This window comes from Talpa occidentalis, unplaced genomic scaffold (genome assembly GCF_014898055.3).
Source record: "Talpa occidentalis isolate TD23 unplaced genomic scaffold, MPIMG_talOcc4v2.1 talOcc4.12, whole genome shotgun sequence".
NCBI classification, from domain to species: Eukaryota; Metazoa; Chordata; class Mammalia; order Eulipotyphla; family Talpidae; genus Talpa; species Talpa occidentalis.
This window is the reverse complement of record NW_023601212.1, coordinates 6,509,583-6,537,493: the sequence shown is the minus strand read 5'-3', so window position 1 is coordinate 6,537,493 and position 27,911 is coordinate 6,509,583. Positions and strand designations below refer to the sequence as shown.

The window sequence follows — 27,911 nt, the reverse complement described above, 5'->3', positions numbered from 1 at the left end:
GCTTGCATGATTTCAGGAGAGTCAGAGTCAGAGACCAGAGGCTGCTATGAGGATGGAGGAAGACCCTGAGCCCTGGATGTGCTGCCTCCAGAAGCTGGAGAAGGCATAAGAGTTTCCCCTTGCAGCCTGAGGAACAGTCCGGCCCACCAAGTCTAGCCCCTACTACACTCCATGACTGCAGATGAGATGAAAAACCTGCGTGGTTGGAAGCACCAGCCTCTGCAGGAAAGCAATCACACACAACAGGGGTCTCGCCATTTTGTTCACAGCCCGTTCCTGGACCAGACCCCAGCTCCTCCCCACCTTGCCGAAGTGGATCTCCCGGGTGCAAGGAGGTTCTGGGCCCCCTTCTCAGGGCTGCAGTATTGAACAGCAAACACCCTTGTACCTGGGCTGGGGGCAAAGAGCAGACAGAAACCGAGTCACCAAACACCAAACACCCAGGACTAGAAAGGTCCTGCAGGAGGGGTGGCTGCTGTGTGATGTCTGAGCTTGCCCTCCTCGGCCCCTCTGACCCCGTACTCCTCCATCCTCATCCTGCCATTCCAAGTGTCAAATGCCTGCCCCACTCCCACTTACTTCTGGGATCCACCCTCCTTTGAGTGAGCCAGAAGACCTGGGTCCAGCTGCTCCCCTACTCTAGGTGCCTCAGAGGTGCCATCAAAGCTCCCTGGCAGTGAGCCCCACAGGCCCCTCACTTCCGATCTGAGCTCTGACTAGGTGCCCAGCCCCCACCCACCCAGGCTCCAGAAGTGCTGAGGCAGGGGCCCCTCAAGCAGGCCTCCTATGACGTGGCTGAGACCAGGGGAATAAATGGACACAACGTGGGTTTCTAATCCAAACGTACTTCTTTTTATTCAAACCAGGGTCAACTGGTCAGTGGGAAACGCCCTGAAGCCTCGTGCCTGGAGATCGGCCTCCAGCCCCTGGTGCCATGGGGTGTGATGGATGGGAGGCTGGGCTGTGACCCCCACAGCACCTGTGGACATCCCAGGCAGTTCAGTCGACAAAAGCAAGGAATAAACAAAAAACAAAACACTCAGTAGACTTCTTTAAGCTTCCAGAGTTTCTGGACCAAAGAGTCCCAACCCTCAAAGCCAGGAGTGAGGAGACTCAATCGCTCCCTCACTGCCACCAGTGCCGGAAACCCTGTTTTAAATTAAAAAATAAGCCAGTATACATTGTAGAAAATTTCTCTTAAAAATCTCACAATTTGTAAATGTATATTTTTTCTTTAACATAAAAGTTTACAATATATGGTAAAACAAAAGGCTCAGGAAAATAATTTCAAAAAAAAAAAAGGAAAGAAACCTGAAGTTTTGAATTAAAGCTGAAGACTTTTTTAAACCCTGTTGTTGAACCAGTGACTTTTCTTTTATTGTGCTGATGGGTTAGAGAAAGAAATATATTTAAAAACTTCAGTCCAGACACCCACAGCCACCTCCAAAAGCCTCTCACCCTCCCCCCCGCCCCCCAGGTTGAGTCGCTATTGTCCACCAAGTTTGTGATTGTCACGAGTTCACAAGTTTCAAATCCTGGGTCCCAGCCGTCCTGCAGTCCGTGTGGTGCCGGCTGGCTAGCGTCTATAGGGATGGAATCCTTGCACGTTGTGGTTCTGCCCTCGTCCAAAGCCACTTCCGCCAGCGGGGGGGCCCCCCGACCCTGGCACCGAGGGGCCCCCGTAGGAGGGGGGCTGCTGACTGGGGTCTGAGAAGCCCTGTCCAAAGCCAGCCAAGTCCTGTCCATAACCTGCTGGGGAGAGAGTCCAGTGAGCCCTGGCAGGAGCACCTCTGCCAGATCGCCTCTGGCACCCGGCACCTGCTTCACCGGGCATCCTGCTGGCCAGGGCCCACGCCAGAGGACAGGGGCAGGTTGTGGGGAAAGTTAGGAACCAACGTTTCCCCGGAAGCCCACCCTGAACTCCCACAGCAGGACCCTGCGCAGGGTTGTCCACAGAAAGAAAAGTGCTCTAAGGCCCGTGGGCCCAGCCCTCAAGCTGCCAGCTCCAGGCCCCCATTCCCACCCTGGGGCTCTGCGGGCTGGGCCCTTGCAGCAGGTCTGGGTGGCGGAGGAGGGCTTGGAGCTTGGAGCCACAGGCTCTTTGACCTGCCTCCCAGGGTGACGTCTAGGTTTGCTCCCAAGTGAACTGCAGGGTGGGCACAGTACTGCTTTCAAGGATAAGAAAATATGAAAGCGAGCGCCTCAGTCATGCGGGGTTTACCCCCACGTCTGCAGGAGGCAGACATGTCAAATTCTTTAAAAAGTTAAACTTTTTCTTTTTCTTACAAAAAAAGAAAAAAACGAAAAAAGAAAAAAAATTCAATGCCCCTTCCTCCAGGACGCCCCCCAGATGTCCTCACTGCGGAGGTCAAACAAGCAGGTGACAGGCACAGGTCCAGGAAGAGACTGTACCACGAGCAGGTTTCAGTGCTCCTGCTGGATATGTTCCCAGAGCCTGTTCAAACAGGTCCCAGACCTGGCGCACGACCTCAGAGGGCGAAGAAGTGCTTCTGGAAAAGGTGACCGCACCATCCTGGCCCATGCCCCCCTGGAATGCACTTCGGATGAAGGCTCAGCCCTGGGCCCTCCTGGATTCCCAACGGGGGCTAGGAGGCACGGGGTCTGCACAAGCCTGCAGCGGCAGGGCTCTAGGGCCTGTCAAGAGGCTGGCCCCAGCAAGGGCCCCGTCCCACGGGCACCCCTGGGTCCACCCCCGCCCAGCATGGCAGAGAAAGCCATATCCATTGCCTGGGTGCAGGCAGAAGGGGGACCATGGATTTGGAAGTGCCACCTACCTAGGCCACATCACTGCTCAGCCTGACCATAAGAGTGTAAACAAAGTATGGACCCGAAGTTCGACGGGTCTGGAGAATAGGAACCCAGGCCTGGCAAGAGACGAGACCAGGGTGACTACCCCGGGGTGGCCTTGGCAGAAGAGTAGGGTAGGTGGGGACACACTCTTGCTCATGCACACCCTCACCTTGGGGACTTACACTGTGCCTACCACCAAAGCCTGTGTGTTCCAGGGTAGGGTCAGGAACCCAGGCACTGGGTGGCAGCAGTCTGGCGATAGCCCATGGGGAACAAGAAGCGTGATGCAGGAGTGTGAGGGGCACACGGCTGGGAATGGCATTCAAGGGTAAGAGCAGTTTTGCTGCGCAGACACGGCAGTGTTGAGCAAGCCAGTCTAGGCAAGGAAGTAGGAACAGTGGAGCTCCCAGTGGGGAATTCAGCAATGAAACTGCAGGTTCCGCAGCCCCAGCTGTCCTTGGGACCTGGGCTCAGGCCCCTGGTATGGGTGCATTCCCAGTGCTGGGAGACTGGCAAGCTGTGAACCCTGTCTGATGCAGCCCACCAGCCAGACGCTGCCCTCACAGAGCTCCGCCTCCTGGCACACGCAAGGCTTGCAAGGATGCACTCAACCACCAGCCTGCCGAGTGCAACACAAAGCCCACATCTAAGGCAGAGCCTGCCACAGACGAGAACCACCAGCCCACAGTCCCAGCAGTGCCTTAGGAACTGGAAACCCGAGAGCCACCGGGAAAGGGCCTGCTGGGTGTCCCTAGACCCAACAGAGACTGCAGCCTCAGACCATTCTCCAGGGAGTCCAGGACAGATGTCAAACCCACAGGACACCTGCTGTGCAGCCAATGTCTTTCTCAGACTAGCACCCTGGCAGAAACCTAAGAAACCAAATCCAGCTTCATGGTTGCTTGGCCCTAGGTCACTTGAGCTCTCTCCAACACCCCCCACACCACAGGCCATCCCCTGGCTTCACTAAAACCTGGCGGTAAACGGGTCTGCAAGGGAGGAAGCTGGAGACTGCAGGGCAAGGGCTGGGGCCCAGGCGGCACTGCAGGTCTGAGCAGGGATAGAGATGGCAGTGACTCACCATACTGGCTGTAAGGGAAGTCTGGCTGTGCCGTCGGGGGTTTGCTCATGTCTGGGGCGGCCTGAGATGGAGGCGGTGGGAAGGCCAGAGGTGCTGCCCCTGGAGTAGCAGGTGGAGGGGGGACCCCCGGAGGGGCAAACTGATCCGGAGGTGGAGGTGGAGGCCCATAGCCAAAACCTGTGAACAAACAGGAAAGAAAGACACAGACACGAATACACCCATGACCCTGTCCATTCGAACACCAGTGAGAGGCTAGTCCTTGAGGGCCTCACACGGTGAACCTGGGCTCTGCTTAAGGGATTGACCTGCTCCAGAAAAACTGACAGGTACACTTTCCAGTGTTGGCAGAGCTCACCCAGCTGCCAGTGCTATAGCCAACCATGAGTATTAGGTAGCAGCTTAGAGGAGGAGGAGGAACTGCCTGGAAAATACTTTTAAAAAAAGATTCCTGGGCCTCCCTGGTGGCGCAAGGGGTTAAGACACAACCTATGAAGCTAACCGCAGCCTCTGCAGCATGAGTTTGATCCCTGGCCAGGGAGCTACCCACATGGCGCAGCAGACCTCTCCTGCTGCTCCCCTCAGCAGTGTATTTCAGTCAGTCTGCCTGTTCTGCTCCCTGCTCTGTCTCTGGTGAATCCTCTCACCGCCCTTCCCCGACACCCCGCATCTCTGGCCTGTCGTCAGCTCTTGTATGCATAAAAGTAAATCTTTAAAAAAAAAAATTAAGAGAGATTCCCTTACACATAGAAGAACTGGGGTATAGGCCAGAGGTGTGGGGCCAGGGTGGGGAGAGGGAGGAGGAGAGGGTTCACCAGAGACAGAGTGGAGAACAGAACAGGCAGATAGACTGAAATACACTGTTGGGGGGAGCAGCGAGCGAGACAGGAGAGGTCTACTGCGCCATGTGGGTCAGCTCCCTGGCTGGGGACTGAACTCAGGCTGTAGTGGTGGTAATGCTGAGAACTAAACCCTAGGCTACCAGGGAGACCTCTGCTTGGGAAATACTTTTTTTTTTTTTTAAAAGATTTTTATTTATGTATTTATACAAGCACTGGGTACAGTCAGAAGCGCGGGAGGGTGTGAGAATTCACCAGAGCCAGAGCAGGGAGCAGAACAGGCAGACTGATGAAATACACTGCTGAGGGGAGCAGTGGGCAGCAGGAGAGGTCTGCGCACCATGTGGGACCCTCACCAGTGGCCAGGGATTGAACTGGCGCTGCAGAGGCTGCAGGCAGCTTCGCAGCCCAGTGCTCAACCACTGTGCCACCAGGGGAGGCCCTGCTTGGGAAATACTTTTAAGAACAAAGTCAGGGGGGGCCTCCCCGGTGGCGCAGCGGTTGAGCGCTGGGTTGCGAAGCTGCCCGCAGCCTCTGTCTGCAGCACCAGTTCGATCCCCGGCTGCTCCCCAGCGACCAGAGGAGGGTCCCACATGGCGCGCAGACCTCTCCTGCCGCCCGCTGCTCCCCTCAGCAGTGTACTTCGGTCCTTCTGCCTGCTCTGCTCCCCGCTCTGGCTCTGGTGAATTCTCTCACCCTCCCGCGCTTCTGACTGTACCCAGTGCTTGTATAAACAAAACAAACAAATGAATAAATAAAACAAAACAAAACAAAACAAAAAAAGAACAAAGTCAGGGGCCTCCCTGGTGGCGCAAGAGGTTAAGTCACAGTACTATGAAGGTATCTACAGCCACTGGAGCATGAGTCTGATCCCCGGCCAAGGAGATGACCCATATGGCACAGCAGACCTCTCCTATCTGGCCCGCTGCTCCCCTTAGCAGTGTTTTGGTGTATCTGCCTATTCTGCTCCCCACTCTGTCTCTGGTGGGTCCTCTTACCACCCCGCACCTCTAGCCTACACCCCAGCTCTTATATGCATAAATCAATCATTTTTTTTTGTTAAGATTTATTTATTTTATTTATACAAGCACTGGGTACAGTCAGAAGCGCGGGAGGGTGAGAGAATTCACCAGAGCCAGAGCGGGGAGCAGAGCAGGCAGAAGGACCAAAGTACACTGCTGAGGGGAGCAGCGGGCAGCAGGGGAGGTCTGCACGCCATGTGGGACCCTCCTCTGGTGGCAGGGGAGCAGCCGGGGATCAAACTGGCGGTGCCGAGGCTGCGGGCAGCTTCGCAACCCAGCGCTCAACCGCTGCGCCACCGGGGAGGCCCGCATAAATCAATCTTTAAAAAAATAAAAAAGAACCACGTCAACCACATACACAGCACCATCCCTGTGCATGGGAAGACAGAGAACCCTAGGAAGTCAGCCGTGCAGGGGCCGCACTCACCCAATGTGCTCAGACACCCTCCAGTTCTTATCTACCTTTTGACTAATTAGAAATCAAATCGAAGGGCCTCCCTGGTGGCGCAGGGTTAAGGACAGCTCTATCAAGCTACTGCCAGCCACTACAGCACAAGTTCAACGTGGGCTGGGGAGGAGGAGCACATCTTTTACTTGGTGGTGGCTTAGTCCATGGCCCTGGTCCCAGGTGACCGAGCCCCCGTGAGAACTATCCAAATTGCGGCACACCTTGAGAGGCAAACACATGAGACTCAGAGGACTCAGCAAGAAAAGAAAGGGGTATTGGCCCTCCCGGTGGCGCAGTGGGTTGAGCACAGCACTGAGAAGCTGTCCACAGCTTATGCAGTGTGGGTTCGATTTCTGGCCGGGCAGGATGAGATTCCACATGGCGTGGCAGATCTCTCCTGTTGCTCCCGCTGCTCCCCTCAGCAGTGTTTGGTCCGTCTGCCTGTTCTGCTCCCCGCTCTGTCTCTGGTGAATTCTCTCACCCAACCGTGCCTCTGACTGTACCCAGTGCTTGTATAAATAAATAAAATAAATCTTTAAAAAAAAAAAAAAAGAAAAAAAGAAAAGAAAGGGATGTTTCCTGCCAGCTGAATAACAAGCGGAGGTGACCCTGCCACATTTGGGTAAGGTGTTGCTCTGCTCTGCACTGCTCGTGGTTGTTTCCTACTGAGGGCAGGAGGGGAACTAAGGAGAGCCTCTAGGCCTGTTGGCTGTTAGAACCCAGATCTCAATTACAAAGCAAAGCCCAGAGGCAAGAGAATCTAGACCCAAGGTGTTCAAATCCTCAAGTCCTCTGTTTCAAATTAAAACTACGAGGTCCAGACACTCTCCTGAGAAGCTGACGTGAGGTGAAACTGGCCACACTGCAGGGATGTGTGGCAGATGCAGTGGCCAGGGTTGCCCTGGCTGTGGGGCAATGGCCCTTCAAATCAAAGTCTCCCTCAGGGCTCCCCCCTCGGGGCTCCCACGACTTACTGAACTGTGGGGGGGCGCCGTAACCCTGTGGGAAGCCCTGAGGAGGGGGGAACCCTCCAGGAGGGGTGGACACGATGTAAGAGGTGAATGGCGGAGGTGGCGGTGGGGCTCCTCTTCCCGCAGGGGGTGGTCCATAGCCACCTGGAACACAGGATGCAGGGTGAGCAAGGCAGACAGACAGACCCCACCCACCACCCCAGGCCTGTTTGGCCAGAGTCTGCAATAATGCGCTTTCCCTGTTTTCTACAAATAGGGACTTACCAATTGCCTGTCCTGCTGGCACCCACATTCCTAAGAAAACAAAAAGGGGGGGTGTATAGTGTCAGTTCAATGTCAGTGACAGCAGGCGACACTCTACCCTTCTGCTCTGTAGCATGTCATAGGAAGTTTCCCCTGCTATGTGGACACACTGGAGGAGGCCTGTGACTTCTCAAGAACAAAAGGCAGAGGGGCCCTTGCTTCTACAGGGAAGATCCCCACAGAGGCCCGGGTCAAGTGGCACAAGCACAACAGAGCACAGGAGGGATGGAGACTAGGAACTGAGATGCAGACACAGGTGGAGCTTTAAGCTGGGAAGTAGATCCCAGGACTGGGCAGGTGGCCAAGGCGAGTTTGTTTCCTGCAGCTGGATTCTGCTTTGCAACAACATGCCTGTTTTAAAGACAGTTCTGCAGGCTCTTGGATTTAGATCAGTCGTACCTGGTCTCTTTGCCTACCCCTAAAAGTTGGGGACGGTGTGCTTTCTGAAGGTGGAGGCTGCTACAGCACCCTGAACCTCCCACCACGCTGGTTGAGCCTGCTCTGCCCACCCCACACCCCACAGAAGACCAGAGTATTCCACAGGTTAGCCTGCAGCCCGGGGAGCAGGAAGAACACAGGGCAAGAGGCAGAATTGGGAGCCGCCTCCAGGCTGGGTGCAATCCCAACCCTACCAGCAGCATGTTCTGAGCCCTGAACCAGTCAGGCCTCCATCCACCCATTACTCATGCCACCTCACTGTGGACATGCCTGGTGCTCCCCCCTGAACTGCCCCAGGCACTGCCCTGACACTCCCCCAGACCAGGGGCAGTGAAGGGAAAGAGCTTTATGTAACAATGTGGCAACATCAGGCATATAATGCTGGCTGAGGACAGGATGGGTACCAGCCACACACCAGAAGAACCAGTGATTACAAGGAGCCCAGGCTCCCTGACTCCCATCTTCATCTTGAAACTGACGCAACATTGCCCACTCTAGGGTGTAAGGAAGGGTTTAAGCGCTTAAGTGCCCAGCATGGGACTGAAAGGTCAACATCTGTGTGTCGGGGGCCTAAACCAACCTGTCAACTAGGCAGGCCAGGTGGGCGTGTGCCCCACCTCTGCGGTGCGTAAAGGGATGCACGAAGCTGCTGGACCCAGCCTCAAAGGCTGTCCCAGGGCATGACAGTTGGCACATGGAATCTTACCTTGAGGTCCATATCCTTGCTGCCATGTGGGCGGGGGCTGGCCTGCCCAGCCATTGGCAGCACTGGGCATGACCCGGCTCCCCCACTGGCTGGCACCTGGCTGTCCTGGAGCTTGGCTTTTGCTGTCCCGAGGCTCGGCCCGTTTAACCTCCACCTGGATAAACAAAGCTCTGGTTTAGGCTGGGGCCGCGGGTCTAGGAGCCCCTTCCCTTCAGACACACCCTCAGGTAACTTACAACTACACTTAGCATCTTAATAAGACTTAAGACTAAATACTTAACTATAAACCTTACTTAGGCCAGTAGCTTTTTTTCTTTAAAATTTCTTTTGTAGTTTATTTTTTTGTTGTTGTTATTTAAAAAATGTTTCTCAGGTACAACAAATCAACTCTAAGACATGTGAGCCCTGTCCGCTGCAGAGCAGGGAGTAGGGCCAAGACCCTCAGGAGTTTGGAGCTTGCAGTTAAGTTAAAATGGCAGCATCCTCGTTCAGCAGCCTATGAGCCTCAAGGACAGAGGCCAGGATCATCCCAGCCTCCTAGGACCCCTATGAGGCAGGAGGTTGAGAGCACCCCTCGGGGAGAAGCCCAGAACCTCTCCAGAGCCCACCCACCCTACCTGCACTCAGAGATCATACCTGAGAAACACAGGTGTTTGACTTAGGCTTTTATTTAAAACATCTAATGGAAGATAAGGACTTACCTTCCCCAGGCTAACGCTTAAAGCATCTCAATTAACTCAAAATAATGTCAGAGGGAATGGATGTGATAAAGAGAATCTTACATTACATCTAACAAAAAAGTAAACAAACATGCAATAAAATGGACATTGGAATCAGTAAGCAATCTTCATACTGTGTGTGGTCAGCACCCGGAGCCCTTCCTTTCTGGGACTTGGTGACAGGAAACCTGCACTGGGCAGCGTTCAGAAACAACGGGCAGGGACTAGCCTGACCTACTTAAGCTGAGGCCCCGCAGCAGCACAGCTCCCTCCTCCTCCAGCGCTTTGAACTCTGGACAGAGGAACAAATTTCCCAACTTGAGGGCTGCTTCAGCAGAGGAGCTTGAATTTCTTATTTTTATGATAAATTTTAATGAGAGGAAAGAAACAATGAAACCACTTGGAGTCATCCTTGGGGGTCCGACTAGCTGAATGTTATGTATTCAGAATTCCATCAGTTCTGCCTTAAAACCCTCTCCTGGTAGAGAACAAACAGGAAGTGGGATGAGGCACAAAGACCCGCCTTCCTGTGCCCTAAGGACACTGCAGAGATGGGCATGTGACAGCAGAACCAAGGGACCTGGTTCAAAGAACTCTAATTAATGAGTCCTCACACACTCTCCTCTTAAGGGAATTCAGTTCCTGCTTACAAAGTAGAGCAGCCCTTGTAATTTAAAAACAAAATCTTTTACCCTTTTCCTATCAAAACACAGATGTAGCCACTCAGCATTCTGGTTTTAATACCTAGTGGGACCTGAGCCATTTATGAACAGAAGTCCCCACTGGGGGAGCCAGGGGATACTGCCCACCAGTGACGCAACGGTGACTGTGTGTTTTACTTTGGACATTGGGGGAAGTCACTCAGAGCCTCTAGGTACCTCACGCACACCGCTGCATCCTGTGACAGTGGGGCTAGGACAGCTGCCAGGGACTGGGGCCAATCAGCGCACCCAGCACACCTTGCTATCCCTCAGGCAGGACCATGCTGCTGACCAATCTTACATGTCACAGTCTGATACGAAGAACTGAATTCGGCCTCCTCTGAACTGTACTCATAATTCCTACGTGTCCTTGAAACCTGCATGCTCATTTTACACCAAGCGCTCAATGCACCCCACAGCAGGATTTAAATGCTGTCTCCTGCTCATTCAGGTCAAATGGAATGAATTAAAAGCATGTAACAAAATCTAAGGACCTACGTATGAAATCAGCTATATATGCTACGACTGTGAACTTTGAGGAGGGTCCATGTTCCCCCACAGCATCCTGAGAGAGGGACAGGGCCTCTTCAGAAGAGGGGGGCACGCTGAACCAGGGCAGGAAACCCGACTGCACAGCACCAGTGCTTCCTGCCACAGGGCTACGCCAAGCATTTAAAAAAGGACCTAGACAGGAATCCTCCAACAACTGGGACCCCCAAGTCTTTGGTAACTGTAAGAAATTCTGCACTGCAAAACTTCTACCAGTTATTCACTTTTGAGTTGATGGCTTCGTTCCATGACAAGTTGGGGCCACTTGTGGGAGACACAGTATGAAGATGGAACAACTGAGGTCACTTGACTGCATGGAGTTAAGTTCTATCGAGAGCATGTGGTTGGGACCGAGTTTCACAGTAAGTGACCCAATTTACAAAAACCAATCCTTCATGATGTTTATATTTCTCTTAGTTTTAAAGGGAACCTCAGTTCTCAAAGGTTCACTTCTCACATTGTGGGTCGGCATCAAACAATAGATACAAGCAGACATCTGAAGGAGTGGTCTCTGAAACCAAGCCTGAGGCAACCCGGCCATCTCACTGGAGGCCAGCCCACTGGACCCTCTGACCCGCTAGGCCCTGGCCTGCCCGCCCGAGGTGATTTAGAGCACAACTCTGGGAGCAGAGCTGGTCAAGATGGCGCCTGCTTCTTCAGAACCAGGGCCAACCCAACACAGCAAAGGACCAGGACTCACCCCACCCATTTTCCTGTTAAGGAATTTTTCATTTCCAGTGAAATCCCTAAGTTGCCTAAGACTTGGTTTGGTCTTAAGGTAAAATAAAACTACAACTACACACTTTTTTGCCCATGATGTCGTGAAAATGCATGTTGACAGCCTGGTCCACTGATTGTTCGTCCTCGAAAGTAATAAATCCAAAACCTAGCCAACGACGAAGAGTGAATCAAGGTAGCAGGGTGTTGTGACACAAAACAGGATGATGAACAGTATTAGGGACGGGCCGAGGGATCGACCAAGGGTTTCAGCAAAGCTGCAGTGTGTGAGGCCATGGGGTCAGGCCCCCAGCTCTGGCCATTGAGGCAGTAAAGAAGTCTCCATACGGACGCCTGGGGGCAGAGGCCAAGGACAGCTCTGGAACAACCAGGGGCGTATCTGAGAAAGCAGCAGGCAGACAGCGGAAGGGTGAGGGCCTGGCTTGTGAGCAGCCCCAAACGCTGATGTGGACAAATAAAACACCAGAGTCTGCTAGAACACTCTGTGGGAGGTAACTGCAGGGGATTCCTGCAGGCAGGGAGCCAGGACCAGAGCTCTGCCTCAGTCGGCTGTGAATGTGCTTCTGCTTTTCTGAAACCCAGGTTCTCCCCCTTGGCTTGCAATTTGCTTTGCAGCTAGTGCTGACAGCAGCCATATATTGTTCTAGCGCGTTAAAAAGAAGTACGTCTCTACACAGTTAGTGCCTCGCTAAGCTTATCCAACACTGTTGGGTAAGCCCAAGGAGTCCTGTCAGAGTAACATACGTATGGATACCGTATCTATCTGTACATATCTACATCAGTAAGATACACAAAGATACAGGCCACAACGGGTTCCAGCAGGTCAAACTCTGCTGTCAGCAGCAAGAGCAAGAGGCACCATGTCATCAAAAGAAGAATTTTACAGAGAAAAAAATTTAGCATTTCCCAAACACAAGAAAGTGGCAGTATAAACGAAGTTTGGTTGATCTGGGTGAATTCGACCACCCAGCTAACGTGGCGTGTCTGGTTCTAGTCTCTGTGCACTAGCTCTGCCTAGGGCCCATCTGCTCTGTACTAAAAGACCAGAGAACAGAAGTCGGGCGTGCGGGGAGGGCCAGTGTTGAAGACGGTGTGGGAAGAGAGGTGCAGGGGACAGTGCATCACGAGGCAGAGGCAGAGGTGGGGACAGGCCCATGCCAGAGGGGCAGGAGAGCAGGTAGATGTGCATCCAAAGACCAGGGTCAGAGCAGAAGGGGAAGGACTCTGGGAGGGAGCAGCTATCCTAAGACCTCTTAAGTTGATGAGAGAGGGATGGGGGGCTGTAGGTGCTGGAACTACACAGGAAGATGACAGGCTGAACTGTGGAGGGACAATGATGGAAATGGGGAAAAGACAGTTTAGAAACCCGTGGTGAGAGACTGGCAGGGAAGGCACCTGGGACTCGGGAGCCTCCTGGCATACATGAGTCTCTCTATGCAAGTGCAGCCGGGCCTGACCACACACAAACATGTACAAGAGGCCTGCACATGATGCAGAGAAGGCACTGAGCATTTAGAAGTTTGAGGGCAAAACAGACAAAAGGAGACACAGCTGGAAAGGAGGGACAGGGGAGGAAGGCACAAGGCAGACAGGAGTCCGAGGGCAGGAGCAGGGCCCAGCACAAATGGGGAAGAACCCCGAGGATGGGGCCTTAAACCCACAGCGGGAGGGACGGGGAGGCAGAGCGTCTGTCGAGAGATTCAGGAAGGGCAGGACACCAGGAGCATGCTCTCCAGGCAGTCCCCTGACCAACTACTGCTCTCGGGGAAGTGCCCGTCCCCTGCCTGCTTAGCATTCAGGACTCTCAGAGTTTCGATGGCAGAGGATGTTCTAAGCCAGCTCTACCGCCCATGGCCAGCCTGGGTGCTCCCAGGTCCAGGGCAAGGAAAAGAGGCAGTTCTGCCTGGCCTGAGAGGTCCGACCCAGGGATCTAAAAGCGCCTTCAGTAATCCCATCCCGAGGTTCCGTAAGACTGGAGGCAAGATGTGGAACACGAAATGGGTGATGAACAGCGTTATATAAAAGTTGACAATTTCTCAAGCTGCAGGAATGCCTGAAACCATGGGGCTCGAGTGGTCCATTAGCGCAAGAGGCCGTGAGTCCTGGGAAAGAGCCCCGGGACGGGGCGTCTACAGTACGTCTGTCTGTCAAGAGGCGACATCACCACTGAGGAAGCGGAACAGAAACACACTGAAACTTCGTTTACACCCCACTGGAGCAAAGCCCGTTCCCTCCTCTGACCGCGGGCCTGGCCTGTACCTGTGTGATATAATTTAGCACCTGGAGAAGAGAAATCTAAAGAGATATCGTTAATCACAAACAATTCACAGGGAGAAAAGGAAAAACAACTTACTTAACATTACTGTACTTTACTATGAAACACTTAATTATGTCACTAAGCATGTATGTCTAAATTAAATTAAGACTAAGACTTAACAGCTTAATCAACATGAAGTGAAGAATGCGTTACTTAAATCACGGAGTAGAGGATGGGATTCAAATGGCAAACTATTCTCCAGCATGGCGGGCATGCTGCGGGCCCTGCTCAGTGTTCTACTGAGGCCTCCAGGGGCGGGCAGGTGCGCGGGGGACTCAGCTGCTGCAGAGCCCAGCCAGGGATCAGCCGGTCCAAAAGCAGTTGATGAACCAAAAACATATGGGTGGGGACAAACAGCAGTAGCAGCAGGCAGACACACACACACACACACACACACGCACGCACGCACGCACGCGCGCACACACACACACACACACACACATACACACGGGACACGAAAATTGGGTGCCCGCCGCCCCAGTTCCACAAACCAATTTAGACGTGCAAGTTTAGAAGCTCAGGGACTCTGGAGGGGATGCCGAGGCCACGCTACTCTTCCTCCTACCTGTCCCCGCTGACTTAAGGGGGGGAAAAAAAAAACAACAAGAAAAAAGCATGGGATGTAGAAAGTAAACTCCACATTCAAGCAGAGCGGGGCGGATCTAGCCTGACGACATGACATGGACTGACTATGCTGCTGTGGACATAAAACAGGAGACAGTCGTCAGTAGGTAAGTTCGTGATTTTAAAGAACCACAAATCTTTCAGGACACATTTGAAAAACAGAAACCATGTTGATATTCATGTCAACTTGTGAAAATTTCAAAAGAACAAGCAAAAAAAAAAGAAAAAAAGAAAAAGAAAAAAAAAGGGTAACGTCTGACCTTGGGAAGCAGACAGGCTGGGGAGCTGCACAGGAAGAGCCTATGTTTTTATCATTTGTCTCCAAATCATCCTTTGCTGAGGCAATGTTGCTACAACCACCACCTAATTTGTGAAATAGTTTGCCATCTGAGGGGAGGAAGGTCAGGACAAACTCCATCTCCTTTACCTCGAGGCCTCTGCTTCTCTGCATCGTAGATCATGACAACTTCCGTGACCTGGAAGAGAGACAGGGTGAGCCAATCCGGCGCCATGGGCACTGCCAACACGCTACCACATTGAAACTCCTGAGCCTGACAACTTTGGGGCCAGTCTCCACTGAATTGGGAAGCCCTGAGGCAGAGGCTGACCCGGTCCAGGCTCCAGATTGACAAGCAGAAGCAGGCAAAAAGGGAAGCACATGCCCCCTCCACCCACTCAGCACTCACAGGGCAGGTGTCAGGACCCTGAGACCCAGGTCACACCAGACTTGGGTTCTGAGTGGAGCTACCTGCTCTAGCAGGGAGTAAGAGCCGGGAGGCCTGCAGGACTCCTCCGGGCACAGAGAGCTGAAGCCAGGACCGGTGCTCGGATGCTCGCTCCAGGCATCCCCACTGCCACCAGCACCCATACAACCACAGAGCCCTCTAGGCCCCATCTGGCCTCACTCACTCCAGCTTTCTAGTCGTGGGCTGGCAACCCCAACCCCCGCCCCTACCCCCAGCACACTCAGGCTCCACTGATAACACAGCTGCTGGCAGGGACATCCCCATAAACCCACTCACCCTTCTCTCACCTACCACACTCTCCCCCTCCCACTTCTTGTTCCACCTGCCCCTCTAGAGCCTAGTTCCCTATGTAACCCGGATGAACTTATGAGTCTAGACTCCAAAAAAATGTCCAGAGGATTTTAGACTTCTAAAGAAAACAACATCCCCCCACAAGAAAGTCTGCCCGCGCCGAGGAAGCACCAAGCAGGAAATGGGCCATAACATCTTGCTTTATATCGCCTGGTGGGGCTGGAGGACAGTGCTGACTCACGACGGTGGGGTCTGGGCCGTCGGTCCAAGGATCCAAGGAAGGTACTGGCTTTTTAGCCTGTCCCAAGCCCACTTTCTGCTGCAGGCCACAGCTACCTCTGGTGGGCGCCTCCTGTGTTAGGTCCTCAGGGGAGGCCCCAAGATCCCACGTGGGACTGGGTTTCTTATGGACTTGGTCTAGAACATTTCCTCCTGTGATGAGGGACAGCAGACCAGTATCATGGCCAAGATGAACCCTGTTCCAAACTACCTAATGCTCACAATCAGAGAGGCCTTCCAGGAGGTCAGTCGGCAAATTTACATCTGCCCGGAAAAGTCACAAAAATGATCCCTTAGGGTACAAATGGCCAGAGAGGACAAGGATGTGGACTGGGATAGAGACTGAGAGGCCAAATCCCTGGTACAGAGAACTCACCACTCCAAATTTCTTGAAGTATTCCCTGAGCTCTGTCTCACCACAGTTGTGAGGAATCCCACCGACAAAGATCTTATTTGATTTACTGTTATCGCTCCGGGGTCCTTTCTGCTATTTCAAGAAGGAAAAGATGATTAGTTCATAGTTACGGGGTTGGGGGGAGCAGGGCACGACACACAGCAACCCTCAAAATACCCTTCATGGATTGGGTATGATGAAGTCTCTGCACTGACTAACAGCTAAAGTTAGACCAAAATATCCCAAAATCCAGTAAGTCCTAAGAGAACCAAAAAAATCAAGCTATAACAATTCTCATTTCCCAGACACCTAAGGACACAGGGACTCAGCCCAGGGTGGTGCTGCACTCCAGGGCAACTACACACTCACAGAGGCCCTGTGTGCAATTATTCTCAATGATAACGACTACAGAATTTACAACCTCTACAATGTGGAATAAAGAATTTTAGGAGGGAAAGGAAGAAAAAATAAGGCAGCCTCAAAGATTATAACTGGTGACAGAGGGGCCTCCCTGGCAGCACAAGGGGTTAAGCACCGCACTATGAAGCAATCCGCAGCCTCTGCAGCACGAGTTCGATCCCCGGCCGGCCAGGGAGCAACCCACATGGCACAGCAGACCTCTCCTGTCTCACCTGCTGCTCCCCTCAGCAGTGTGCTTCCGTTACTCTGCCTATTCTGTTCCCCACTCTGTCTCTGGTGAGTCCTCTCACCCCGCCCTCCCCACCCCACCCCACCCCCGCATCTATGGCCTGTACCCAGCTCTTGTATGCATAAATAAATCTTAAAAAAAAAAAAAAAAAAAAAAACAACTGGTGATAGAAGATGACCCATATCATTTGTCTCATCTTTCCCACTCCTGACCCCACCCTGCTCTCTGCAGGAAGCCTCACTCCTCAGAGGGTGACCCTTGCTGAGGCTGCTCTCTCGGGAGGCAGAGGAGGAAGGGGACACGCCCACCCAGGCCACGGGGGCTGCTCTAATCTGAGCTCCTGCTCCTGCAATGCTACCTACCTTCTGCAACCCCTCCACCCCTTTTTCTTTCTACCCAAGGAGTTCATAGGTTAAGCTGCACTGGATTAACCACCATGGTGTGCAGGTTACTAAATGGGCCTATTCTGTTTCTAAGGGACTACAGAGACATTAATGACCAGATGAAGACGAGCCCTGGATGGATTCCAGCCTGAAGAGCAGGGCCATGACACAGCCCTGTGCGGCAGTCCCCGGACTCATGAGCATGCCTGTGGAGATGTAGGTGCTACCAGGGAGCCCACAGGCCTTTCAGGTGTGCTGATGGGCTGCATGGGGGGAGGATACACTTTTAGGAGACGCACACTCCAATATTTAGGAAAGGTTCATGCAGACCGAGAGCCTCATAAATATAAATAAAGCACTTCGGCAAAATGTTACGACTAATGAATCTAGCTGGTGTATCTGGATGTGTACTGCAATAGTCTCTAACTTCTCTGTAGCTGAGTAGCTTACTAATAGAAAGTTGAAAAAACAAAAACTGTTCCAAGAGTCTGAGGCCCCTGTCTACCAGCAGCGGCTGGGATACTTATATAGATGCAGGTTCTTGGACTCCAACCCAGACCTGCTGGTCAGTCCTGTGCGGTAGGTCTCCAGTCTAGCTCTGCCCAGCAGGACTTTCTGTAAGAACCCGACTGCTCTGGACTGCCGAGTGGTAGAAGCGGCAGGGCAGGATATGGACGACTCTGCTCCAGATGGCCAAGCATCAAATGCCATACACAGATCATAGAGAAACCCCACACTGAGGATTGTGAAAGTGGTTACTTGAGCCACCCACAACCAGGTCTCACACTGACCCTCGCCTGTGAGCCACAGTGCCAGGACAGGAGCAGCTACCAGCTTAGCTTTGAAGACAACTGTGTCACCAGCAGGGATGAAGGGAGTGCCCACTAGGGCCAGCTGGGAGCAGTCGATGAAGATAAAATGGCTCCTAATGACAAATGGATCTATGCTATTAGTTTTTTGTGTTGTTTTTTTTTTTTTTTTAAAGGCAAACTAATAAGAATCTTCTCAGATATAAAATAAAAAATTTCCAGTGTTGGATAAACTGAACAATTCTCAGTTGCTCAAATGATGAGCAAAAAGTCCCTCTGCTGCTCTCAGTCTTGATGAACACCACCATCAGATCAAAGGCTTTCAAATGTGACTGTGAATGCACGAGTTGCTGCCCAGCCCCTTACCCATCCTTCCTTCGGCCGGGTCCTCTCTGGCTGCATCCCCCGAGGTGTACATGGCTTTGGGTCTATCTGTAGAAAGGTTCAAACCAGTCAGTTGTAAATATGGGGCTATTTTCTCTAGAAAAGAAGGAGTTAGTGACAGTTGCCAGTAGCCCAGTAAACTAGCACACTCCCCCACTCCCCCAGGTGAATTCTTCCCATCAGTGCTAACATCCAATCTAAGCCTAATCCTTCTAAAGCAACCCATAGGAAAACTCTAATATAAATATCCACTGACGCTTAAGTGACGCGACCCAGAATCCGGGGCAAAGGAGCAGGAGAAGGGGCATGTTCAAGAAGACACTCACGTTGCGGCCGTCCAGGGTGTGTGGTCTGCTGGCCAGCACAGTCCCCACGCAGTTTGGGTCTTTAAACTTGACAAACCCAAAACCTCGAGACTGGTTGGTGGTTTTGTCTTTCATGATCACACAGTCTACCACTTCTCCATACTGGGAAAAGTAGCTGCGCAGAGTCTCTGCTCAGAGATTGGGACAGAACACAAACATACACGCCAGGACACTAAGCACAGTGTCACAGCAGGTGTGCGGCACACACGCACACTCCTGCTCTACTAGCTCAGCCTGACCTGGAAAGCAAGGAACTAGCAACTTTTGCACTATTAATCAACTAACCTGAGGGGCCGGGCAGAGAGAATGGAGATACTTGGGGAGGAAGGGGACTCTGTGTGACCAGACATCTCTATAAATACAGGGTAGCCAAAGGCCTCCAAGAAAGCCAACTTTAAGAGAATCCTAATATGAGAAACTTGAGAGTCAATTTTGTTATGAAACCACACACCCCCACCCCCCTGCTCTCAGAACCTGCCTCGACCTCAAGTTAGGAACCTGCCATCACAGTTCTTCCCGAACTGTAGGCGACACATCAGGACAAACAGTTTCAATGCCAATAATCAGTTTCTCTCCATCCCCAGTCAACTCCCAATCATATACCCCCCAGTCACCCCCCGCCCCCAGAAACCAAGACAATAAATCAAGACTTGAAAAATCCCAAGGTAGCAGCAAGAGATGGATTTACACAACTTGAAGACCAAAGCATGAGCCTTGCAGCAGCGCCTGCCATAGCCCATCCACACCTACCTTGTGTGGTACTCCAGTCAAGACCGCCCACAAACAGCTTCCTGCAATTCAACAAGACATTCAGGGTCAAGATGGTACTTGTGCTAAAAATGCTACCCAGCTGATCCATCCTAAAGTGGCGACTCACCCGTGGGGGAATCTGATGCTAACTTGGGTTACAGCCATAGCAATGGTGTTTCACCTACTACCATCTCCTACTTAGCGTTACAGACTTGCCACCTCAAGGGGGACATGAGGGTTGTCATGTCACACCTAGAATTGCTCCAGGGTGGGGTTATGACAGGCTTCCCTACTACTCTCAAAATAGTGTGGAATTGAAAAGTCAGGATCCGAGACTGTCCACAACTGACCAGAGACAGGGGTTACAGGAGAAGCCTCAGATGTCTTCCACTACATGGTCGCAAGTCAGGATCCACACATCACTGGGTTAGGCCATGCCCCCAGCCCAGAGCCTGGCCTGTCACTTCAATCACACCCACCAGCCCTGCAGTTTACCCCGTCAGTATCCCCTCAAATCAGTCCTGATCCCACAAGGTCACTCCTGTCCCTGAGCAGCTTCTACCTCTCCTGGGAGGGGCCAGGGGTGCCAGAGTACTCCCCAAGACAGGTCATGTGATGTGCTGTTGGTGCTCCTGAAGGTGACCATGCTTACTTGTGTTACTCGAATACCCCTCAGCACTGCAGAGATACCTGTGCATGGGGCATTCCTCCTCCAAGTCTCCCCAGCCCCAGGGGCTAGAGAAGCAGGGGCGACAGCTCTCCCTCCTGCCCTTTTGCTTTCCCCAGGAAAAGAGGATACAAGCACCATCACCCTGGGAGCTGGACCCAGGTGCTAACAGGCAAGTCTTCTGAGGTACTGGATGGTGGTTCCTTGCACAGGTCAAAAGCACTACTGCCTGCCTCTCCCCCCTCTCCAAGGCCAGACTCCAGCCAGGTCAAGTCGCATCCCCTGATGTGCCCCTCCCCACCCACACTACCACCCCAGTGAGGTATGTACTAGGCCCTCTAACATAAATATCCATTGAAGCTTAAGTGACAGAGACACAGAATCAGGGACAAAGGAGAGGGAGGAGGCAAAAAGCCTGTGACAACAGAACTGGCAGGGGCTAGTTCTTTCTTTGGCTTTCTCCTAAGAAAGGGCAATTTAAATTTGTTATTATGAAAAACAGCTTCCCTGGCACCAGAGAGGTGCCCAATACATTTTTTTTTTTTTTTTTTGCACCGAAGAGCTGCATGTAGACTAGAGTTGTGGGTGTGTGTGTGGATTCACCAAAGACAGAGTGGGGAACAGAACAGGAGGACCCACTGAAATCCACTGCTGAGGGGAGCAGCGGGGAGACAGGAGAGGTCTGCTGCGCCATGTGGGTAGCTCCCTGGCCAGGGATGGAACTCAGGCTGTTGTGCTGAGACTTAACCCCTAGGCCACCAGGGAGGCCCCCAATGCATTCTTTAAAATGTCAACAAACCACGAGCCCCAGCCCAGTTCACAGCAGAGGCAGGCTGAAGAGTCAGGACAGCGTGTCTGGCTTCCGCCTCCCTTAGAAGGGAGATCTGAGGACAAGTTTCAGAGAAACCTGCTGATCCAACAGCAGTGGGAAGCTGAGACAGAGGCACTGTTAAACACCCTGCAGAACCAAACCCAGGCTCCTCCTCCCTCCCCACAATCTCCAAGGCAAGGTCTGTGTTCCACTCTCCGAAGGGCAAGGCATGACTCATGACCAATTCTGGGCTGTCCCCAGCCTGGCACCCAGCAGGGGGCGCAGGACAAATGAAGACTGAAAGGCCCTCAAGGCTGGCAGGCATGGTGGAGAAAGTGCCTACTGGCCCAGTAGGACACAGGCACGGACACAGGGGTTTGCCGTGGAAAAGCTGCTTTATGCAGGAGAGACTGAGCATCCTTAAAAACAAAAACAAAACCCGACTCACTCAGAGAACCCCCAGCCTCTGCTCAGTAGTGTATCTAGTCAAAGCAGGAAGGTGTCCCTCCCACAGCCCAGGTCTCTGTCCTCCCACCAGCAGAAAGAAGGAACTAGTCTGACCAGACCAGGCTCCAGTCCTCATTTAAATTTCAAGGGGAGGGTTCCCTGGGGGTGCAAGGGGTTAAGCACAACACTATGGGGCTAGCTGCAGCCTCTGTAGCAAGAGTTCCATGCCCCCCCCACAGCTACCCACATGGCGCAGCAGACTCCCCAGTTTCTCCGGCTGCTCCCCTCAGCAGTGTATTTCAGTCAGTCTGCCTGTTCTGTTCCCCACTCTGTCTCTAGCGAGTCCTCTCACCCCCCACACCTCTGGCCTGAACCCCAGCTCTTGTACACATAAATAAATAAATCCTTAAAAAAAAAGTTCCGGGGCCTCTCTGGTGGCGCAGTGGTTGAGAGCTGGGCTGCGAAGCTGCCCACAGCCTCTGCAGCGCTGGTTCGATCCCCGGCCACCAGCCAGGGTCCCACATGGTGCACAAACCTCTTCTGCCGCGCACACTGCTCCCCTCAGCAGTGTACTTCATCAGTCTGCCTGTTCTGTTCCCTGCTCTGGCCCTGGTGAATTCTCTCACCCTCCCACGCTTCTGACTGTACCCAGTGCTTGTATAAATAAATATATAAATACATACATACATACATACCTAAATCTTTAAAAAATAGTTCCAGGGGAGATGATTAAAAATGCCACTATCTGTGCAAATTTTGAAACCAGAAGATGTAGAGTGCAAGCACTGGGTTTCCCAATTTTATCACTGTACCGTGTTCATTTAAGAGAATGTTTTCTTCTCTGAAAACAATTCACACTGAAGTGCCAACAAAAAGTCTCCAGGCTCCAGTTTACTCAGATCATCGCAAAAGACACACACAGTGGGGTAAGGGAGAGCAAACTGCAGCCAAGACAAGTCTGACTGGGTAGAGCATATGGGGATTTTTGTTACTATTTCTGTGATTTTTCTGTAAGTCTGAGGTTATATAAGATCATGTCATGAAAACTTTTCATTACAGAGGAAATGACGTTTCTTTTGCAACAGCCTCCTCAAGAAGGCTACGTGATGGGCCTCCCCGGTGGCGCAGCGGTTGAGCGCTGGGTTGCGAAGCTGCCCGCAGCCTCTGCAGCGCCTGTTCGATCCCCGGCTGCTCCCCGGCCACCGGAGGAGGGTCCCACATGGCGTGCAGACCTCCCCTGCCGCCCGCTGCTCCCCTCAGCGGTGTACTTTGGTCCTTCTGCCTGCTCTGCTCCCCGCTCTGGCTCTGGTGAATTCTCTCACCCTCCCGCGCTTCTGACTGTACCCAGCGCATGTATAAATAAAAATAAATAAATCTAAAAAAAAAAAAAAAAAAAAAAAAAAAGATGGCTACGCGAGACGATATCAAGGACACCTTCCTTGGATGCTTGTTTACTTAGATGAGAACTCAGACCCTCCATGCTGCACTATGCAAGGTGCTTTGTGTTTCCGTTTCCTTCCCTCCTGTCCAGAGGAACACTCCCCCAGCCTACAGAGGTTCGCCAGGTCCCAAATGGGTAAACTGACATGTGATGGCAGGGGTGTCTCAGAACCCCAGCACAAAGCCACAACCGCTGAGCCTTAGGCTTTTAATTCATAAAGTAAGAAGGCTGTCCACCTCACCAGTAATGAGTGAGAAGCGAGGGGGTGGCACCCCACTGCCTGTGTAGCAAAGTCTGTTCTGGTCAACAAGAGTAGAGGTTCTGCCTTCTCTGGGCCATCTACATACTCACTCTGCATGTGCGTCTAGGGCTCCAGGGGCATTTAAACGGGGTCCAGGCAAATCAAAGGATTAACAAAGTGGGGGGTCATTCACCTTTTAGCCCTTCCCTCCCAATGCTCAGCTGGAGTTAGAAATCTGTCCTCCCACCCCCAATCCTGTACCCCACAAACCCTCTGGCTTTATTAGGCCCTCCCAGGTGATCCAGAGTCAAGGCCCTACTCAGGCAGTCAGTGACAGGCAGACCCTATCCAGTTCCCAAGGCTTACGAACCGCCCTTCATGTGTCTAAAGCCTGCACCCCAAAAGCAGGTACCAGTGACCTCTTCCTGGATGGTTCTGCAGAAGTGACTCGTGGACATGACGCTCCATTACTATTCACCTTCTTCTGTCTGCTGAAATCGAAACCTGGCTTTGGATGACTACCTCCTTTCGCTGTGTGCTTTAGGGCAACCACATGGTATTTACGCCAAAGTCATTCTTCAATGGCTTCCCCTGAACACCGGCAGGCTTCAGAAAGGCAGCAGCTGAGCTACCTGGTCCTCTGGGGAGGAAGCAGAGTGTCCAGGGCCAACCCTGGCTACTTGTCAATAGTCCCAGCACCTACAAGTGCACATTCCTGTTTATCCCCTGAGGACACACTGGGACCCCTAACTCCTAAGAATGTTCTTGTCTTCCTGCAAGGAGGGAGGCAGTCCTGGGAGGAGGCACATGCAACTCTGGCTAAAGTGCCAGGGGAACCACCCACTTCTGGGCACTTCAGCTGCAACAATGAAGGGCTGAAGGCAGTTGGGGGAACCCATGGCTCATCCCAAACCCATCCCACCCCACCCTGTGATCTGTGAATTGTCCTGCCAGCCTCTGTCCACTGCAGTTCAGGCTTCCTTTTTGTCAGCAAGGTACACTACTCCTCCCACATGACACGCGAGTCAACCCCCCACCCTGAATCCAAGCCCTGGCTCGTCCACTCCGGGGTGACCTTTCCAGCCTCAGTCTGTGCTGCAAAGGGAAGGATGAGAGTTGGGACTCACTGCAGTGGAGGCAAGGAACCCATCAAGGGGTTCAGCCTGCTGCAACTGAGACACCAGAGGAAGTCATCTGAAGCACCAATTCTCCAGGGGTCAGGAAGCAAACCCCAAGCCACAGGAGCAAATGGCCAGGACACACTGGCAACCAGGCACAGAGCGCCAAAGTGCCCAAACAAGATCTCATTCAGGGCAATTCTGTCTCCTTGGGGGATACTTGGTGACACGTGGGAACATCTGTGGTTTTGAGGACTTGGGGTTCTCCTGTCACTGAAGGGATAAGAGTCAGGGATGCTGCTCGGCAGTCCACAGTGGCCAGGATGGCGCCATTAGGAAAACCAAACCCTACTGTCAGCATTATCAAAGGGGAGAGACCCTATCCCAGAAAAGCTCCCAAATGCAACTGAAGAGCCCCAGAGAGGACTGGCTCTATCTCTCAACCCCAACAAGTTCCTATTATCCCCTGTACTTCGCAAGAAACAGTCTCCATGACACCTCTACACCAAACAAGGACACCCCCCCACCACCACCACACACACACCCCCTAATCTGGCTGGGCACTTAGCACACGCATTTGACAGGTACATCGCCCTGTCTCTGGTGCCCACACTTCCAGGCCAGGGTTCCACTCAGGGGTGTCTGCTTCCAAAGCTTCTCCAATAAGCCATTCCATAAAGAACTCTAACCACAAAGGACCTGAGTGCTCTGCCTTCCGATCACTCCATCTTTTGGAGGGTGCCTGGAACCTTGTCATCACTCCCGCCGAGGTCATTACTTTCACTGTCTGTGGCTTCAGCAGGCTTGGGCTCACTCCACATGCCCAAGGCTTTCTAAGAGACTCAAATGCTGCTTTCTCTTTCCTTCCTGCGCCCTTCCTAGGGGATGCCCTGGCTCTCAACAATGTCCAGATATCCCTGTCTACCATTCCCAGGTGACACAAATAGAACTGAGCATGCCAGATAAAAATCTTCCATGAATTTCTCTCCAGTTCCATGACACCATCAGCTGCTCCAGAGGTGGCCAGAACAGTCTCTGGACGTCTGGAAATGAGTAACAAGAAGCCAGGTGCCCCAAAGGCTCATGAGACTCCAGAAGTCTTGTAAGCTTCTGAAATCTGTATCAATTGACCTAGCTTGAAGCTGATTCTTCCAAGGTCAAGGTAGGGGTAAAAGGCTCAGATCTTTCCACTCAGCAGTTTCCCGGGATTCCCTGGGCCTGGCTCGGAAGAGACATCTGCCTGCCACACATCTGCGCACAGGGCCACCCAGGACACCACAGCTCCACTGGCCTTCTGCCCTCAAGCTCCAGCCCTAGCTCTACCTGGCGGACACTGACAACGTGACCTAAATGCAGTGGTCTCCCCAACATCTTGTCTTCCTTCAGATTTCACGGTCGTTGAGTCAAGCCCTGGGAAGCTCTCCCTTAAGGGAGACTTATTCCCATCACAGATGACATGGTGCCCCAAATACCCACACCCATGTCCCTGTGAGGGAGGGAGGAGCACTCCCAAAGAGTCACTCTGGCGGAACGGACCAGACACCAAAGCAAAAGAGATGGGAGTTGAGGGGCCTGTGTCACCAGAAATCAACTGAATCCTCACTCCTGCACAATACCCACCCCAAATTCAGCCACTGTGGTCTCCATGCAGCAGTCTCAAGGGGACTGGTCGTGAAGCTCACAGCATGGTTCTGAATCAGCTACATGGAGTTGTGCAGGAGGTCAAAGTGGCCTCCCACATAAGATGGAAACAAGGTCCCTACATCAACTAGAAACTAGTCAGTACTTTCTGGAAACCGATTTTCACCTTCACAATAATAAAAGTTTGTGGTACCTGTAATTCAGGACTTTATACCCAGGCAATCTGGGTGGACTTGCTGAAGAGGGATGGAAGAGTAAACTGGTCCTGGTCCCTACCCCCAAACTAGGTTCTACTCCTTGGCTTTCCCAAGCAGCCTGGATCTGTAGTGCTGAGGGGTGGGATCCCCAGAACCAGCCTGGGGTCCTGGCTCTGCCACTCCTGAGAGTTGGGCCAGGCTGCAGGGTGAAGTGCCAGGTTTGTCTCTCTGGCAGTCACACCAGAGGGTAGGCGCCTGCCAAGCCAAGTCTTCCCCTTCTCTAGTTGGAAAGAGGGGCAGCCGAAGCCCGCAGCGCCTGCCTGCGGCAGTAGAAGGCTGCTCACATGCCAGGAGGGCAGACCTGTTAAAGCAGAGTCCCTCACCCCTTCCATTCACCCCACACAGAGCTCAAAAAGCCTTCAAGTACCTGAATACATTTCATAGAACAAAGGCGGCTAGGAACCAAGAGTTTCCCTCCTGGTCCTCTAAGTGCTGTGGGGTGGTGGTGGTGTGTTTTTAGGGGAGAGATGGGGGGGTGCCCACAAAATGCGCTCTCAGTCCACAGAAATAATCTGCAGCTGAAGGGATAAGTGAAGTCAGCCACACACCACCAGCAAAGTGCCAAGTACCAAATCAAGCAGTTATGAACACACACCCTAAGCACACCCGGTAAGGTACCGGAGCCAGGTTCTTCAGGTGAGAATGCAGCCAGAAACTTAGCTGGATTCTGTAGGAGTTGGTCTCTGCAAGGAAAGTCGTTCCTTGACTACTGTAGAACTGGGTTTTCTACCTTCTTTATTATCACTTCTCTGGGTCCTTCCCTCCTTTAGCATTAGGCAAGGCTATAAACACTAGGCTGTAATCAAAGGGGAAACTTAGTTACAGCAAACCTCTTCTAATAGCTGTGCCCAGGAAAATACACCTAGAAAAAATTTTGCTGCCCTTGGCAGGAGTTTCCCTTTTCCTTTATTTAAAATACAACTTGCGGGGTGGGGGTGTGTGTGTGTGTGTGTGTGTGTGCTGAACCGGTAAGAGGCATTAAGCAAAATAAAAACAAGCGCCCCATGAGGTGGCGCGGCCAGAACCAGGACCGCGGATACCGGCGCGGGCAGCGGGCACGGACCCCGGACTGGCACCCAGTGATCTTGGCCCGTGGTTTGCTGATTTTCCCGGGGGTGATGCGGAGGGGGAGAAGGGGTCGCTAGGAGAAGCCGAGCGGCGGTAGAATCAGAACCTCCGGGCCCAGCCTGCCACGTGCGCCCGATCAGCAGAGTTCGTGTGCGGACCAGGGGCGCCCCGGAACCCCCTGACTTCCGTTCCGGGTTCCTCAGCCGGAAACTCGAGCCTAGCAGCAGCGGCTGGGGCGCCCCGGGCTCCCCTATGCTCCCATTTGGAGCCACCCCCCGACCAGGAAGCAGCGAGGGCGCCCGGTAGAAACGCGGCCACGGGGCCGCTGGGGCACCTCCGAACCTCCAAGTTGCCGTTCGGGGATCCCCGAGCGGACATGTAGGCGCTGGAGCCAGCAGGGAGTCCTAGACCTCGCAGGTTCCCGCTTTGCAAGTCCCCCCCAGACTCCGCGCAAGATCCCGCCTGAGGAACCCCAAACTCTGCTCCTGCATCACCAGGCCCCGCTCGGGCACCCCAAGCCCCCAGGCCTCGCTCGGCTCCCCCCAAAAAGTCCCCCAGACCCCGCTCGGGCTGCCCCAGGGCCCCCGAGGCCCCCTTCGGGCACCTTCCAGGCCCACTTCGGGTGCCCCCAAAGTCTCCAGGCCCCGCCTGGGTGCCCCCGGCCGGAAGGCGGCGGGACTCCCGGACAGCCGACCCCGGCGCGGCCCGCGGCGTGACCTTGACGGGCGGAAGCGGGGCGGGGGCGAGGCGAGGCGGGGCGGCGCGTCCTTACCCGATCTCGTCGGCGCCCGAGTTGTTCATGGCGGCGGCGGCGACGGCGGCGCTCGGCGTCTCCGGGCCCCCTGGCTCGCTCCCGCCTCCGGAAGGTCACTGGCCCCGGCGCCCTCTCCACAGCCGCGCCCGGAT

General features: G+C 53.2%; 1 protein-coding gene across 5 annotated transcripts; it reads right to left on the bottom strand.

Annotated features, from left to right (window-relative positions):
- Positions 1–808: 808 nt before the first annotated feature.
- On the bottom strand, positions 809–27,911 carry DAZAP1 (DAZ associated protein 1). 5 transcript variants are annotated; one of them, XM_037504949.2, is made up of 12 exons: positions 27,778–27,911; positions 19,315–19,355; positions 18,526–18,692; positions 18,182–18,247; positions 15,957–16,067; positions 14,692–14,740; positions 11,389–11,471; positions 8,617–8,770; positions 7,434–7,463; positions 7,173–7,313; positions 3,893–4,069; positions 809–1,752 (listed from the first exon to the last, which is right to left on the bottom strand). In XM_037504949.2, exons 1-12 carry the CDS (start codon positions 27,804–27,806, stop codon positions 1,577–1,579), a joined length of 1,224 nt encoding a protein of 407 aa, XP_037360846.1. In that variant the 5' UTR covers positions 27,807–27,911; the 3' UTR covers positions 809–1,576. The 5 variants fall into 5 exon arrangements, with proteins under 5 accessions (XP_037360846.1, XP_037360848.1, XP_037360849.1 ...); XM_037504951.2 differs by having other exon boundaries at positions 15,957–16,064; positions 27,778–27,902; XM_037504952.2 differs by having other exon boundaries at positions 809–1,749; positions 15,957–16,064; positions 27,778–27,902.

Coding starts and splice junctions, on each gene's coding strand:
- DAZAP1 (XM_037504949.2), bottom strand. CDS start 27,806: ATGAACAACTCGGGCGCCGACGAGATCGG. Junction 16,068..18,181: donor CCCGGCCGAAGGAAGGATGG/GTAAGGGGCTGG, acceptor TTCTTGAAATAG/CAGAAAGGACCCCGGAGCGA. Junction 1,753..3,892: donor CTTCCCTTACAGCCAGTATG/GTGAGTCACTGC, acceptor CTCTCTCCCCAG/CAGGTTATGGACAGGACTTG.